Source organism: Rana temporaria, chromosome 6 (genome assembly GCF_905171775.1).
Source record: "Rana temporaria chromosome 6, aRanTem1.1, whole genome shotgun sequence".
NCBI lineage: Eukaryota > Metazoa > Chordata > Amphibia > Anura > Ranidae > Rana > Rana temporaria.
The window spans coordinates 154162469-154180948 of NC_053494.1; the positions used below are offsets into that span (position 1 = coordinate 154162469).

General features: G+C 43.8%; 1 protein-coding gene across 2 annotated transcripts in view; it reads left to right on the forward strand.

Moving 5' to 3' along the window:
- Positions 1–18480, forward strand: part of PDE1A (phosphodiesterase 1A) — a 340988-nt gene that overhangs the window by 266390 nt on the left and 56118 nt on the right. For both annotated transcript variants that reach the window (XM_040357635.1, XM_040357636.1), the window contains exons 5-6: positions 13148–13264; positions 16149–16289. In XM_040357635.1, coding sequence (XP_040213569.1) covers positions 13148–13264; positions 16149–16289 — 258 coding nt within the window. The remainder of the gene's footprint in view (positions 1–13147; positions 13265–16148; positions 16290–18480) is intronic.

The window sequence follows — 18480 nt, forward strand, 5'->3', positions numbered from 1 at the left end:
GTCTTGACTGGGCAGCAGAAGCAGCAGTAGTAGTATTAACAGTAGTAGTTGATACAGAGTCATATCACATGGGCAGGAGGTGCCATGATGTACAGCAGTCTTAATAAGAGTATATAGGGTGTGAAATAACTGCTGACATAGGTGTCTTGACTGGGCAGCAGAAGCAGCAGTAGTAGTATTAACAGTAGTAGTTGATACAGAGTCATATCACATGGGCAGGAGGTGCCATGATGAACAGCAGTAGGAATAAGAGTATATAGAGTGTTAAACAACTGCTGACATAGGTGTATTAACTGGGCGGCAGCAGCAACAGCAGAAGCAGCAGTAGTAGTATTAACAGTAGTAGTTGATACAGAGTCATATCACATGGGCAGGAGGTGCCATGATGTACAGCAGTCTTAATAAGAGTATATAGGGTGTGAAATAACTGCTGACATAGGTGTCTTGACTGGGCAGCAGAAGCAGCAGTAGTAGTATTAACAGTAGTAGTTGATACAGAGTCATATCACATGGGCAGGAGGTGCCATGATGTACAGCAGTCTTAATAAGAGTATATAGGGTGTGAAATAACTGCTGACATAGGTGTCTTGACTGGGCAGCAGAAGCAGCAGTAGTAGTATTAACAGTAGTAGTTGATACAGAGTCATATCACATGGGCAGGAGGTGCCATGATGTACAGCAGTCTTAATAAGAGTATATAGGGTGTGAAATAACTGCTGACATAGGTGTCTTGACTGGGCAGCAGAAGCAGCAGTAGTAGTATTAACAGTAGTAGTTGATACAGAGTCATATCACATGGGCAGGAGGTGCCATGATGTACAGCAGTCTTAATAAGAGTATATAGGGTGTGAAATAACTGCTGACATAGGTGTCTTGACTGGGCAGCAGAAGCAGCAGTAGTAGTATTAACAGTAGTAGTTGATACAGAGTCATATCACATGGGCAGGAGGTGCCATGATGAACAGCAGTAGGAATAAGAGTATATAGAGTGTTAAACAACTGCTGACATAGGTGTATTGACTGGGCGGCAGCAGCAACAGCAGAAGCAGCAGTAGTAGTATTAACAGTAGTAGTTGATACAGAGTCATATCACATGGGCAGGAGTTGCCATGATGTACAGCAGTCTTAATAAGAGTATATAGGGTGTGAAATAACTGCTGACATAATTGTCTTGACTGATCCAAAGGAGTCATGGGAGAAAATCATGTGGTCAGATGAGACTATAATATAATTTTTTGATCATAATTTCACTAACCGTGTTCGGAGGAAGAATAATGATGAGTACCATGCCAAGAACGCCATCCCTAATGTGAAGCATGGGGGTGGTAGCATCATGCTTTGGTGGTGTTTTTCTGCACATGGGACAGGGTGACTGCACTGTATTAAGGAGAGGATGACCGGGGCCATGTATTGCAAGATTTTGGGCAACAACCTCCTTCCCTGAGTTAGAGCTTTGAAGATGGGTCGAGGCTGGGTCTTCCAACATGAGAATGACCCAAAGCACACAGCCAGGATAACCAAGGATTGGCTCTGTAAGGAGCATATCAAGGTTCTGGCGTGGCCTAGCCAGTCTCCAGACCTAAACCCAATAGAGAATCTTTGGAGGGAGCTCAAACTCCGTGTTTCTCAGCGATAGCCCAGAAACATGACTGATGTAGAGAAGATCTGTGTGGAGGAGTGGGCCAAAATCCCTCCTCCAGTGTGTGCAAAGCTGGTGTAAAACTACAAGAAATGTTTGACCGCTGTAATTGCAAAGAAAGCCTACTGTACCAAATATTAACATTGATTTTCTCTGATGTTGAAATAGTTATATTCAGCACTGTAAATACATCAGGTCCGGGGCTTCATCAGGGAATGCATGGCAAGGGACCCTTCAGCGCCCTGAACCGACGACGGGTGCCAGAAAGTCACCGCCGATCCAGGACTCATTCATCTTTATGAATGTGAGTCTGTCCACGGAGTCTGTGGACAGACGGGTCCTCTTGTCCATGACCACCCCACCTGCCGCGCTGAATGTCCGCTCAGATAGTACGCTGGAGGGGGGGCAAGACAATAACTCCAGCGCATACTGAGCGAGCTCGCGGCAGGTGTCCAATCTGGCAACCCAGTACTCCATGGGGTCGTCGGTGCTCATACTGTCAGAAGCACCGACGGACGCCATGTAGTCTGCCACCATGTGGGCCAGCCGCTGGTGGTGACTGCTGCTGCTGCTGCTGGTGGTGGTACTGGGTCGCTCGGTTTGGAAGAACATCCTCATCTCTTCCATTAGGTCCCCTGCTCGGCTGCAGCTGGGTGCAGCCACCTGCTGGGTGAGATGAGGGGGGACAACTGGAGGCCGGGGAGTTGCCTGCTCCAACCGTCTGACAATGGCTGCCTGCAGTTCCTCCATCCGGTGCTGCCTCCGGCTGGCTGGGATGAACTGCTCCAGTTTCCCCTTGCACCTGGGATCCAAAAGGGTGGCCATCCAGAAATCATCCCTCGTCTTGATGGTCTTAACCCGGGGGTCCCTCCTGAGGCATCTCAGCATGTGGGCAGCCATGGGGAAGAGCACAGCCCGCTGTGACTCCTCAATGCTGGCCAGGTGAATGAGGTGCGACTCTTCTTCCCTGAGGCGCTGCTGGTCAAACTCAGACATGCCCAACCCCCGGACTATCGGTGCCCCCAACACCGGCTCTCCCTCCTGACCAGGCCCTGACTCCGGGACGACACCAGCAACCACCTCCTCCTCCTCTTCATCATCATCCTCCTCCTCCTCCTCCTCCTCGTCCTGGCCCTGGTCTCGGTGGAGCATTGCTGACTCCTCCTGCTCCACCAAGGCACTCTCCCCAGCCTCGAGCAGGCGATCTAGTGTCCTCTCCAGCATGAACAGTATTGGCAGCACGCTATTGAGGCCAATTTGCTCACTGCTGACCATCTTGGTCGCCTGCTCGAAGGAGGACAACACTTGGCAGACCTGGTTTATCTGCCCCCACTGCGCACAGGCGATGAAAGGGAGTTGTGGTGAAGCCCTCTCAGTGCCTAGTTCCATCAGGTACTCCCTCACCGCCCTTTGCTGCTCCCACAACCTCTTCAGCATGTGGAGGGTGGAGTTCCACCGCGTCACACTGTCCACAATCAGCCTGTGAAGGGGCAGATTGTACTTCCGCTGCAATTTGGACAGGGACGCGGTAGCGGTTGGGGAGCGCCTGAAGTGGCTGGCAATCCTACGCGCCTTTGCCACAATGTCACTCAACCCTGGATAAGTGCGCAGGAACTTCTGCACCACCAGGTTGAGGACATGTGCCAGACAGGGCACGTGGGTCAGACTGCCAGCATGGAGGGCGGCGAGTAGGTTGCTGCCGTTATCGCAGACAACCATACCTGGCTGGAGCCTTCGGGGTGTCAGCCACTTCTGGACCTGAGCCTGAAGTGCTTTCAGCACTTCTTCTCCAGTGTGTCTCCGGTCCCCTAAACTAACAAGCTGGAGCACGGCCTGACAGCGCACGTGCCCCACACTTGAGTAGCTACGGGGGCGCTTGCTGGGAGGCTCAGCAGCTGCGGAGACAGTGGCTTGAGGGAGACCAGCAGTTCTCCCCTGGACACCCCGGGGCGGCACCACAAGATCGGTTGCCGCCGATCCCTCACCGACGCCTCGGAGGGAAACCCAATGGGCCGTGAAGCTGATGTAGCGTCCCTGCCCATGCCTGCTGGTCCAGCCATCCATTGTCAGATGAACCCTGTCGCTGACAGCGTGATCCAGCGACAGGGTTACATTCTGCACAATGTGCTGGTGTAGGGCAGGGACACCAGTCCTGGCAAAGAAATGGCGGCTGGGGACACGCCATTGGGGTTGGGCCTGCTCCAACATCTGCCTGAAGGGGTTGCTGTCAACTATGTTGAAGGGCAGCAGATGTTGGGCAATAACCCTTGCCAGGAGCCCATTGAGGGAACGCACACGTCGGTCTCCAGGGGGGAAGGGAGTGGTGCGGTCAAAGGCGTCTGAAATCGACGCCTGGCGCCGGACGGCAGTGCGGGACACAGACGTGGAGGGTGCTGTGGAAGTAGAGGTCTGGCTGCCGGTACCAGTACCTCTACTAGAGGGAGCGGGGGGGCATGACCTGCTGGAAAGAGATGAAGATGTGGCAGGGGCTGCTGTACCCTGCTCACTTGTGGTGGTGGCGCTGCTACCACCACCACGCTTCATCTCGTCATACAACGCCCAGTGGTTTATCCTCAGGTGCTGGTTCAGGGCTGTGGTACCCACCCGAGCCAAACACTTCCCTCTCTTCACCCTCACTTTACAAATCCGGCAGATGGCCACGGTAGGGTTGTCTGCCACCAGGGTAAAGTAATTCCAGACAGGTGACTTCAGCACCGCCCTCCTGTCAGATGGGGTGACGGTTACTTGCACCTGCTGGGACTCGGTGCGCACAGGTGGAGCTGCCTGCTGCTGCTGCTGCTGCTGCTGCTGCTCCTCCTCCTGACACCTCCTGCTGCCATCACCAGTGGAGACCCTGACGATGGTCTCCCTGGTGGTGACCTGGCGCACCGTTTCACCAGGGTGCCTACCTTCCCCGTCGTCACTGACGTAGTGAGCCGACGCGTCAGATGGCAACCATGATGGGTCACCCTCTTCGCCCCCAGAGATGTCAGACCAAGGGCTGAAATGTGTTGGTCTGAGGGAACCACCTGACATGGAGCCTCTAGCCTGGCTCCGCTGTCCCCTCACCCACGCCTGGGTCTGACTAGGTGCTGCTGTTTCCTGCACCAAAACAGCAGCACCAGTTTGAAGGGATGTCTCTGGGATACTGCCAGCAGGTATCCCATCCTCCTCATCCATCCCTTCAAAAAGGTCCTGACCATCAGGACAGAGCTGGAGGTCTGCCTGATGCATGGCCTCCCCCAAGAGATCCCTATCACTGTCGCTGTCGAACAGTAAGATGCTGGACTCTTGGGGGCTGGGGGGGGTAGTACAGGCACCGGTGTAATGGTGGTACTACTGTGAGTCGGGACCGACGACTCAGTGGCACTGCTGTGCCCCATGTAGTCCACCACTACTTGAGCCTGAGATGGCAATATCGGGCGGCTGCCCGATGGGAAGAACTCCCGGATCAGGCGTACTCCCCTTGCACCCGATCCTCTACCACTAGTAGGGGCACGAGAGGTACCCCGTGCTGGCAGCGATCCAGCACTGGGAGTAACTCCCCTACCCCTGCTGCCACGGCCACGGATGCCGCTCATAATTGCTGATATGTGTGTGGGGGGGTTAAACTTTATTGGGGGGGGAAAATGTGAACAAAATGTGTTTTTGTGTATTTTTTACAAGACAGGCACGCAGACAAAGACGTACACAGACAGCTACTAAACTATAAGAAAAGTAGTACACCAGACAAGGACTACAAAATTAAAGAAAAAAAAAAAAGCACTAAACAAACACTAACTTTTTTTTTTTTTTTTTTTTTTAAACACAAAACACAGACACTAAACACACTAAGCTAAGCTAGATGAAATAAATGTACACTAACAGTGTGTACACTTACTACACAAAATTTAACTAAACTGAACACAAAACTTAGCTTTTATAAAAGCTCTTTAGGGAAAACTAAACAAAATGTGAACTGAGATGCCTATCAAATATCACTGAACAGCGAACCTGCAAGATCTAACAGTAACACAAGATGAACAAAACTTAGCTTTTAGAAAAGCTCTTTTATAAAGCTCAGCAAAATGTGTTCTGAAATCTCTTGCAAATATAACTGAACAGCGAGGATTGCAGGATCAAACAGTAACACAAATGAAAAAAACAGCACAAAACAGCACAAAACGTAGCTTTGAAAAAAGCTCTTGGGTCTATTGCTTTGAAAAAAGCAGTTGATATACTGGAAAAGATCCACTGGAATCACTAAATAGCAATGCTGGTGATGATCTAAATCAATCAAGAACAAAGACACAGGAAACCAGGAACACAGAAACAGCCTCCACACTCTATAGCCAGCTTCTGAATCTGCAATGAAATGGTGCTGGGAGTGAGCTTATATAATGTCCATGCAGGCAGGTTCCTATTGGTTGCTAACCTGTGACGAGTGTGGAAGGAGAACTCTGATTGGCTCTGATGCAAAAGGGCGGAGCAAATAATCGCGCAATATTCCTATTGCCGAATATTCGCATTGCGAATATTCGGCAATATAAAATGATCGCTTCAGCTACTCGGCCCAATGGCTCTAATCATACCAGCAATGCTTTCAGACGTCTATGGAGATCACTAGGATGTGATCTGTTTTACAAATGAAACTGTAAAAATCGCTCTGATGCGGAAGATCGGGGCGAGGAAAGTAATCGCGCGATATTGCGTTTGCCGAATAATCGCATTGCGATCTTTCTGGAAAATTCAATGAACGCTTCAGCTACTCGGCCCAGGGTCTCTAATGATACCAGCAATGCTTTTAGACGTCGATGGAGATATCTAGGATGTGATCTGGTTCAAAAAAAAAATTGTAAAAAATCGAATATTCGGAATTGCGAATATTCACCGCGAATTTCGAAATATAGCGCGATTTCTCGAATATGCTATATTCGAGTCGAATATTCGCAATGCGAATATTCGTGAGCAACACTAATAATAAATGACAAAAGCAGCTAGTACCTATTGCTCTAAATACCCAAAGCAAAAAACATACAACCAAAAAGAAGGTACAGCGCTGATGTGAATGAAATAAGTTATGAATAGACAAACTGAATTATGAAAAATGATAATCAGTGACTAAATGAACAAAACAAATTGATAATGTAATGAAAAAGTTCATAAAAATATCCAAAAGTGAAAAGGTGAATATACTGATCCTTCACCAATCGAGGATTGAATATAAGTGATGGAATAGCAAATATAAATCAGTGAAAAAAGAGTCCAATGGTAAAAACAAACAAGATTCTTAATCTTCCACCAAGAGAAAACACCCGTGTGATGGTATTCCAATCTGCTTACCAGATTCACTGACCGTGATTGCGGTCAGATAAAGCCCAGAGATCTTTTAGAGTCCTCTCAAGTGGACTATATAACAGCAGGTTACACAGATCGAATCGTCTACTGCTCCAAAGCTCCAGATAAAATGAGGAAGCGCTCATATATTTCAAAGAGAAGAAACGAGAAATAGCTCCATGGTGAAGTACTGTATGTAAGGATGGTTTATTAAGGGAATAATAGCACTTACAATTCAGACGATATAGACAGGCTTGTCACAAATCCCAGCGCATACAGCGCGAACTGACAATCGAATCCTGGTGGCTGTGTTCAGTGTGTATAGCTCTCTCCGTACGAGCGATGACAAGGTACGCTTTAGGCCACTCCTACGTACGTTTCGTCGTAAGACGTCGTCGGGGATGGACCAATAGCGCGCCGGCCAACGCTAGAGCACTATATAGTGTCCGGCCGCCATTGTGATTGTGGGCGAACGCTAAGGGCAAGCGGAAATAGCTGTATACACACTAAGAAAGAACTGATAGAGAATCGAATCAAGATGCAGATGACTGCCATCTTGTGGAGAAATAGGAGAAGAGTCTTACCACACACTGAAACACAGCATAAGGAAACGAATGGGACATAGTGTACAAAATATATAAGTTAAATAGACAAATAAAAGTCCATTAATACAAAAGTATAAAAAAGCCTGAATATCTTAATGTAACAGTATAAAATCTATAATAATAACTTTAATTGAATAAAATTGATTAAAACATTTATGTATATATCTCACATATTAAAATGTATAAAATATTAAAAAATATATTATAAAAATACGGTAGAAAATGGAGAAGCTATGTATTGCTGAGAAAACAATTTATGTCCCACTCTACGTTCAACCCGAAGGGGACAAAACTTTTCATATTAAAAATCCATTGAGTTTCAGATTTGGATATAGAACGTACTTTGTTTGTACCCCTCCAGGGAGCATTAAGTTTTTCAATAGGAAGAAATAAAGTTCCTGCAATCTGTTTATTATGGTATTTAGCATAATGCTTAGACAGATTGTGTTTAGAAAACCCTCGCCCTACATTTCCAACATGTTCTTCCAATCTGACATGTAATGCCCGTTTTGTACGTCCTATATATTGTTTAGAACAGGGGCATTGTATAAGATAGACTACATGATCACTGGTGCAAGTGATGAATGAGTCTATATTATATGTCCTTTTAGTCTGAGTGGACTGGAAAGACAAGAGCTTACATCCGCGGAAAGAATTTATTTTACAGATATTGCACTTTCTGCAAGGATAGAAACCTTTCATATCTTGGAAAAACCCTATTGTGTTTGGCGGGTCAATTACATTCGGGGCAACTTTTAAACGCAATGGCGGTGCTCCTCTAAAGATGACAACTGGTTGATCCGGAATAACTGCCCCCAAAATACGATCATTTTTTAAAATCTTCCAATGTTTCTTTAAGATTTTTTTAACAGAAAAGTGCTGATTAGAGTAACCAGTGATCATGGCGTAACTAAATTTTGGGTCTATATTATTTCTTGGAGCTTTTTTAGTGCCAAGTAACTGATCTCTATCAATTGTCCCCACTTGTTGGATAATATCGTCGATAGTGGCCTGATCATAACCTTTTTCCAAAAACTTAGTTTTTAAGATATCAGCCTGTTGAAAATAATCATCAGATGATGTGCAATTTCGCCTAATCCTTTGAAGTTGGCCCTTTGGTATGGCCTTAAGCCATTGGGCATGATGACAACTATTCAGAGGAATATAGGCATTGCGATCTGTCGGTTTGAAATGGGTTGTGGTTTTAACAACTCCGTCATGAACCAAAATATTTAAGTCTAAGAAGTGAATCTCAGAGTTGCTGGCTTCATACGTTAAAATTATGCCCTTATTATTCCCATTCAGTCGGGCAAAAAAACTTTCCAATGAAGGGAGATCTCCTTCCCAAATTATCAAAACATCATCGATATATCTTTTCCACAACCTCAGCTCATTGGGGGGATTGATGTCTATTAAATCCCTCTCCCAAAAAGCTAAGAAAAGGTTCGCTAGGCTCGGGGCAAATTTAGCCCCCATAGCCACGCCCCTTGTTTGTAAATAAAAATTCTTTCCAAACCAAAAATAATTATGAGTGGTTGCAAAAATCAACAAATTAATAATGAAATCTCTTTGGATAATAGAAAGAGTAGAGTCTTGCTGAATATAAAAACGAACAGCCTCTAGTCCATCATCATGCGAAATGATCGTGTATAAGGAATTTACATCCGCAGTTGCGAGGATATAGCCATCCTTCCAACCACATTCACTAAGCAAATTGATCACTTGTGTTGTGTCACGCAAATATGATGGTGTGGTGATGACCAGAGGTTGTAAAAACTCGTCAATATATTTTCCCAGACGTGCCGTTATTGAGTCCAAACCACTAATAATTGGACGCCCTGGCGGATGGATGGAGTTTTTATGCACCTTGGGCAGGTAGTACATAATAGGAATTCTTGGTGCTGAGGGCACCAGAAAAGCTGTCTCTTTCTTATTTAATACTCCAAGAGAATAACCCTCATTGATCAAAGTTTTGAGTTCCTTTTTAAATTTAACTGTGGGGTTGATGGCGAGCTTGCTATAAGTAGCAGTATCAGACAACAACCTTTCCATCTCAGAAATATAGTCAGCTTTATTTAATATCACGACACCACCACCTTTGTCCGCTGGACGTATGACGATGTCATTGCGTGCACAAATTGATTTTAAATTGCTGTGAAATTCAGTGTTGTTTTTAATCCGCGGGATTTTAAGGTCAATTATATCCTTCATAACTAACTCTTTGAAAGTTTGAATGGATGGGGCTGTGAATCCTGGGGGATTAAACACAGACGCATTGGATAAACGTGAGTGCCTAATTGGAACAATGTTATCGTTCAACATGGAAGCCCTAGGCTGAAGTCCAATATTTTGGGAAACAGGTTGAGCTGTAACTGAATTCCCATATGGGTTGAGCATAAAGTGTCGCTTTATACTCAATTTGCGTATCAGTTTGTGTGCATCGATAAAAGTCTCAAATTTATTCAATGCTCGTGGGGGTGCAAATTTGAGGCCATTACATTATCAATTTGTTTTGTTCATTTAGTCACTGATTATCATTTTTCATAATTCAGTTTGTCTATTCATAACTTATTTCATTCACATCAGCGCTGTACCTTCTTTTTGGTTGTAACATTAAAAGGAGGATGGATAGTTTGGATAAAAAAAACTTTTTTTTTGTATAGAGAAAGGGAGGGGTGTAACACATTTTTTTTTTGCCATCTGCATACAATAGGGGAGATTTTCCTGAACTTCATCACCCATAGCCAAAACCGGAAGTGAGTCAGCGTGTCACTAGGGTCACCAGAACTCAGCTTGAAGTTAGTGCCAACTTTTTCTAACAAGCTGAAGGAACTGCATTGATGATCTTTTTTAATAATAGTGATTGTTACAATATTTATTGCTACAAAGAACAGTAAGAACACTAGTAATAATCATAGCACTAAACACTGCTTGTTAACCTAAAACTCACTTTAGTTTTTTTTTAAATGGCATCATTTGTGCAAAATGTGCAAACACTCCGAATCGTACTAATAAGCAATAGTTTCGTTTTTTTTCTTTTTTTCTTTAAAAGCTTGATCCAGATTTCTCCTGCATTGGACTCTCATGCCTCTTACACAGGACCGGTTTTCCCGGCAGGAAAACTGCCATGAGAGCTTTTGGCCGGGAATCCCGGCCGTGTGTATGATCCAACACAGTTTTACTGACAGGAAAACTGCGGGGAAAAAAAGAGAACAGGTTTTCTTTTTTCCTGCCGGGATTCCCGGCGGACTTTTTCCCGTCTGGAAAACCGGTTGTGTGTATGCTTTTCTGAGGGGAAAAAAACGTGCATGCTCAGAATCAAGTATGAGACGGGAGTGCTCGTTCTGGTAAAACTAGCGTTCGGAATGGAGATGGCACATTCGTCACACTGTAACGGACCGAAAAGCACGAAGACTGAAAAGCGTGAATCGTCTCTCACCAAACTTTTACTAACACGATGATCAGGAAAAGCAACCCAAAGGGTGGCGCCGTTTGAATGGAACTTCCCCTTTATAGTCCTGTCATACGTGGTGTATGTCACCACACTTTGGACGTGCGGTATTTGGCCTGAACGTGTGTATGCAAGGCAGGCTTGAGAGGAATCCCACCGGGAAAAACGTTGTTTTTTTTCCTGCTGAGAGAAACGGTTATATGTACGAGGCATAAGGAGTAAATATTTTTAGTTATTTGATAAGTCAATGTCACTTTGCAGTCTTGATGGAAGGTACCAACTAACTGGAGGTTAGACATTATTTGTCCTGGATACACCAGGTCTAACTCCAGGACCAAAATGTATACATCTTTAAAAATGTTTGCAAAATCTCACTATTGAGGACTACAGCAATTTTCTTTTTGAATGTAGCTTATAATTCCTATAATATAAAATCACAATACCTGCTCAAATAAGAGACTGTATCCAGACTTCCATGGATAACTGCTGCAGTTTATTGAATGTTACCGTTGCTAAAGGTCATAAATTCTACTGTGTGGCTTTGTGTATGGAATTTTAAATAAGGATATAAATTATGCTTGCCAAGATCAAATGTTTATTGTGCATTAATATTTTAAAATGTTCACTTAATGCTGATGACTAAAAATTATTTTTACACTAAAATAGGCTGACCACTTGTTAAGGTCTGGTAAAGCTGAATCATGATCATTTATTTTGCTTTCAATTGATCTCAAGAACTGGCTGAACTTCTTTTTGAGGACACATTTGTCTGGCTACATCAAATGCAGCTAATAAAATTATATCTTTTCCCCTTTCTTGTTAACCATATGAGACAATATTGTCTTGGGAATTGGCAATTATAAATGTGTCTATTTTAAACTTTGTGAGATGAAATATGTGTGAGTACTACAATAAAATCACAGGTACATACATTATATTTAGACTTCAGAAAACCTAACATCCTCTAACCTACTTTGTAACTGCACTCAAAGATACTCAGCCACTGCAACTATCTTTTATATTTTATGAATTTATTTGTATATATTTATATTTTATGTAAAATCAATGGCTGCTACAACCTTTCATTAAAATTTCTACATATAGCTATACATCCAGCCAAAACTATTTTGGATACAATGCAGGAGGATTATTGCCTTTATTTTTATTGCTATCTGAGGAAAGCAAGTGATGAGAAATTTCTATTTGGAAAACAGTCAAAAATACACCTTTAGTAGAGTAAGGTAGGGTTAGAAATTGTGTAACAAAAAATAAAAATCGAAATAAACTGTTAAGATGGCCAAACACGTGTTTGTTATAGGTGCATTAAGTTTGTTTTAGACTTTTTCTGCCAGTAACTGGTGTGTTGAATGGCCTCACCTTTAAACTGACAGATATTTGCTGATATATTATTTTAGGTACAGTGGAACCTCGGATTGCGAGTACTGCGGTAAATGAGCGTTTCGCAATACGAGCACTGTATTTTTAAAAATTGTAACTCGGTTTGCAAGTGTTGTCTCGCTAAATGAGCAGGATTCAGGCCAAAGTGGTGTGCAGTACCACGTTTTCCCTGAGGTGGGGGGGGCACCGGATCCGAGCGGAGCCGAATGGCGCCGATCTGAGCCGTTCTGCACTGTTCGGAAATGCTCAGAAAGACACACAAATACTCCGTTCCCAAGCCTTTCTGAGGTTTGCCGAGGTCAGCCAAGCTGTCCTCAGGCCTTTCCGGCTGTTTCTCCAGCGCCCCCCCCCACCTCTGGCCACATGCGGTATTGCATGCCATTGAAGTCAATGCGGAGTACTTTGGATTACAAGCATTCTCCTGGAACGGATTTTGCTCGTAATTCGAGGTTCCACTGTATACTGAACATAATGTTTTTTAACAGTATCAATACTTATGTTAAATAAAGGTGGTCCTTGCTTTCCATCAAATTCCATATAATGGACTGAACCCTGAATTTGTATAGATACTGGGGTTGATTTACTAAAACTGGAGAGTGCAAAATCTAATGCAGCTCTGGATAGAAACCGATCAGCGTCCAGGTTTTATTAACTGAACAAGCTAATGCTGAATTAGGTGATAGACTTCATTAAAATATATTTCCATTTTACATGCGTTGTTCTCTTTTTTATCAACAGGATATCGATCAATGGTCTTTTAATGTGTTTTCTTTAAATGAAACTAGTGGAGAACATGCACTTAAATTTATGGTTTATGAGCTGTTTACACGATATGACCTTATCAATCGCTTTAAGGTAAATATATATTTTCTAGTTTACTGAATAAGACAAAAGTTAAGGTGCAGTAACTCTAACTACTAGTCAGAATTCATCTTTAACATGGAATTCAAGTTGAAAATAAAATTCTACCCTTGATTAGTATGTTTAGGAACTAATGGGTAGATTCACGTAGATCGGCGTTTCTTTGTGCGGGCGTAACGTATCCTATTTACGTTACGCCTCCGCAACTTTTACAGGCAAGTGCCGTATTCTTAAAAGAAAGTTGCGGCGGCCTAGGCCTGCGTAAGCCCGCTTAATTCAAATTGTGAAGAGGTGGGCGTGTGTTATGTAAAGAATGCTTGACCCAACGTGATTGACGTTTTTCCTGAACGGCGCATGCGCCGTCCGTGGAATTTCCCAGTGTGCATTGCTCCAAAGTACGCCGCAAGGACGTCATTGGTTTCGACGTGAACGTAAATGACGTCCAGCCCCATTCACGGACGAATTACGCAAACGACGTAAAAAATTAAAAATTTGACGCGGGAACGACGGCCATACTTAACATTGGTACGCCGCACTTACGCCACCATATAGCAGGGGTAACTTTACGCCGGGAAAAGCCTAACGTAAACGGCGTAAATGTACTGCGTCGGCCGGGCGTACGTTCGTGAATTTGCGTATCTAGCTGATTTACATATTCTAGGCGTAAATCAGCGTACACTCCCCTAGCGGCCAGCATAAATATGTAGTTAAGATCCGACGGCGTAATAGACTTACGCCAGTCGGATCTAATGCATAACTGATTCTATGAATCAGGTGCATAAATGCGACCGGCCGGACTCAGAGATACGATGGCGTATATGGAGATACGCCGTCGTATCTTGTCTGTGAATCTACCCCTCAACCTTTTATATTTTGCATCTTCCTAATTGCTGATTGTCTATATTAGGAGAAGATTAGGAACAGTCTACAGTTCATCACGTTGTCAGCTCCAGTCTGAGCTGCTGTACTGACCATGCAAGGCTAGTCCAGCGATCTCCCCCATTGAGCTGTTTTGTTCTGGCAGGGGGACTACCCCCCTGCCAGAACAATCTGATCAGCACTCTCTCTTGGCTGAGAGCGCTGATCTGGAGTCGGTCGGCTCCTGGTTTTTACAGCATGCATGGCCCGGCTTCTGTCGGACTGAACGACATACACACGGGCAAAATTTCAACCTTTTATTTTTAATCCCTGTCTGTCCATGTGTACGGGGCTTAACCTACATGTGTCAAACACAAGGTAAGAGGGGCAATTCCGGCCCTCCACGCCATTTCATGTGGCCCTCACACTTCACCTGCAGCCACAGAGAGGCTCGTCTCTGCCCCCTTCCCCTGTCTCAGTAGTCGAAAGCAAAGAGGAGGACATAACTCCTCATACAGATTATGTGCTTCTCTGTGCAGCCGCAGCAACCCCTAGTCTCTACCTCCCCTGTGCTTACTTTTCAGCAAACTCCAGCCCTCCTCTGGACCCCCACCAGACCCTACACTTCCTGCTTCCCAACTCAGCCCCCAGCTTCTCAGCAGCAGCACAAATTAAGGGAGGTGCACTGTAATGTAAGGGAGGGTGGTGCAATCTTGAATTCTGATGGTGGGGGGGGGGGGAGTTCTTGACATTTGATGCTAGGGGGGGTGGGGTGCTCTGGATATCTAGTCTAACAGATACAACAGGCCCTTTGTGGGTAACCATAATACTCATGCGGCATGCTATGAAATAGCGTCCCTGGACTAACCAAGACAATTAGCAATCCCCTGATCTTTATCGACAACAGTGTGGCTGTGCAGACAAATGTGGCAGCTCAGAAGCACTTCCTCAAACTGTTGTCGGTTTCTGTGTATTCATTAGAGCACAGTTCTAATTAGCCATGCCCCTTCCCACCCATGTCCTGCCTTTTCCTGCCCCTTTTCATGCCTCTGTCCCATCTAGTCCCACTCCCACCCTGCATGGCTAGCAATAGGAATATGCTGCAGCTCCTCCTAGCAATCGTTGTGGCCCAACAGCCAAAATTGACTTAAAAAAGGTATGGGTTTTGCAGTCATGTGTTGGGAGCATTGTTTAAGTAAAAAAGTGCAAGAAAACAGCTATTTACAATTTTACACATAATACTCTACTTGTATTAGGGTATTCAATTGCTGAAGGGTGAATTAAAGCAAGCCTTTCCTATTACTTTAAAGAGGAACTGCAGTCTGCTCACATAATTTGTAATAAAACCATCTTTGCCATTCTGAAGCTTCCCTCCAACCACTTTGCATATTATTTTATATATACTGTGATTCTGTACTTGCCAAATATGCTGCAGAAATCTCATCTCCCCCCACTAAGTCTGGCTGCAGCCATTTTAATTGTGGGCAGCTGAAGCTGCTGCCTGTTCACTTCCTGGATTTACACAGACACACTGAGGCACATCTCCAGCTCTGTAGCCCTGCAGCTCTCATTGGCCCTCCTATGACTCATCCCCTCTCCTTTCCTGGCAAACTCTCTTGATAGCGAGAGAGAGAGAGAGCTGTGCATGATGTCGTAAGCCTAAGCTTATTACCAAACAAGAAACAGGAAGTGGTCTATAAAGGGTATTTACTGGTAGAAAAAAAACGTTTTTACTATCCAAAGTTAAAACAACAAGGGCAGAAGATTTAATAGATGGAAAGTTGAAAAATTACTGAAGGTCCGCTCCAGTTCTGACTTTACAGTTTAGTTTCTTGAGAAACTAAAAAAAAAGCTTATCGCAATGTCTGGTACATTTGCTCTTACTCACGTTTATCCAGGTAACACAGGCACAATAGATGCAGGTTACTATCACTGCTTATTTTTATATTTTCTCCCAGTGATAATCTATTGATGTTTGGAGTACAAGTGCTCATAACTGACTTTTGTTCCTCTTTCGTAGATTCCTGTTTCTTGCCTTGTATCATTTGTGGAAGCATTAGAAGTTGGTTACAGCAAATACAAAAATCCATACCACAATTTAGTCCATGCAGCTGATGTTACCCAAACTGTGCACTACATATTGCTCCATACAGGTATCATGGTAAGACATTTTTTAACAGAACACAACTGAATTATGCAACACATTTTGTGTATGTTAAGTATGCTTATTGCCCATAGTTTGTGTCCAAGCTATGGGCAATAAATAACTCACATATTGACAAGCAGAAAAAATACTTTTAAAAATATTAGATAAACAATCTCTGACTTCTCTAGCTGCAGGCACTGTGAAGTATTTTTTTCTCAAAGATTACAACAAAGACCCTAAAATCAGCTTTAGTTTATTTCTAACATTTTAGAATCACCTGCTGTGTTTACATAAGAAGAGATTGGCAAGCTGTCAAGATCTTCTCTCCATTGAAAACAGCTAAGGTTCTAGTGGTTTTGTTAAACTTAAAGATTAATTATTCCACAATGACTAAAACTACAAAGAAGAATGCGATCTTAATTTAAAGTGCTTGTATTGCATGTTCAAGATATGTAAATACTTAAAGTATAATTACACAAAAATATTTATATTTTTGTTTTGGACAGAGTGGAGAGGGGTTAGAACTCCTGTCAGGTTTTTATCAGTGTTTGTGCCCCCATTAGGGAAATTCAGCCTCTCTATTTGTCCTATTTACCATTATCATTAAAAGTGAAAGTAAAAATAAAATCCACAAAAAGAAAGAAAACTTGATAGGTTTTAGGTCTTCCCTATGCTAAAAAATTAGATGAAAAAAGGTTTGTCTGCTGTTCTGTGAATTCCTGGTTATTCTGTATTGAATGGGGTTGATTTACTAAAGGAATATATAATGCTTACTTAGCAAACTGGGTAAACTTAAGCTGTGTTCCCTAACCTAAGTGACTATTTTCACTTTGGACTAATTTACATCTGCGTTTCTCTTTGAAGAGAGACTCACAGTTGATCGCTTTTAAGAAAGAGGTGCAAGCAAGGTGAGGCTGAGGTGACGACTGAATACCTTTTTTGACAGCTGAACAGGCTTTTTAAATGGGTATACTGTACAACGAATGTTCAGAAAAGGAATGTGGATGGGTATGACAACAGCCAGCCAGTGTGGAGATTTCTGAAAGCAGGCAGTATGTTTATGAGAGTGCCATAGTGTATGGCAGCAAAGATGATGGGCAAGAGAAGGGTGCTGGGGAGTAGTGATGGAAGAACATCCGACGTAACGGTTCACGAATGCTAACCGCAAACTTTGGCAAATGTCCGCGAACCGCAAGTTCGCAGCGGGCCCCATTGACTTTAGTGGCAGGCGAATATTAAAAACATGCAGGTCATATTTGTAGCTACAAAATACTTACTAGCTGTGGACAAATAGTCCCACAACATGGACACTGACCTACCAGAAGTATCAAGTGAAAAACCGGATACATAAGTAAAGTGCCGGCCATTACAAGCCCCAAAAATTAGCCAACAGGCGTTCACCTGACAGCAAAAGACTTTGTATTCTGTGGCTGGAGGTACATTAAGCTATTCACCGGATACAGAAGTAAGTGTCGGCCATTACAGGCCCCAAAAATTAGCCCACAGGCGTTCACCTGACAGCAAACAACATTGTATTCTGTGGCTGGTGGTATATTAGGCATTCACCGGATACAAAAGTAAGTGTCGGCCATTACAGGCCCAAAAAAATTTGCCCACGGCGACAGGCGTTCACCTGACAGCAAACAACCTTGTATTCTGTTGCTGGTGGTACATTAGGCATTGTAACAGCACTGGTGAACGGAGTGAACCACAACTGTGGTTAGCAAGGAATTCAGTGCAATTCTCTATGCGACAACTCAGTATTAGACACCAGGCGTCACTCCTCGCAACAGGAGTTTGGGGGATCTATACATCATCTCTGTGTCACATAAAGAAAGGTGTTGAGCTACTAAGCATGGATGCATTACAAAATGCGACCAAGGCTGAGCGTTTAAAATTAGTTCAAGGTCCATATCCCAATACACCACTACATGCAGGTGATTATCAGTAAGGGACCTCAGGCGTCACTCCTAGCAACAGGAGTTTGGGGGTTCTCTACATCATATCAACCTTAGCATGTAGAGATGTATTTAGGCCACTAGGGGAGATGCTATGAAATAGCATCAACCCCTAGCATAGAAAAGTTAGAGCGATCATGTTCAACAATTAGGACAAGGCCTATAAGTATTTTATACTTCTGTCAAGCACGTAGTAAATTGTATTTGAAGTAACAAGTATTAATTGCATACGAGAGATAGTGTAGCTC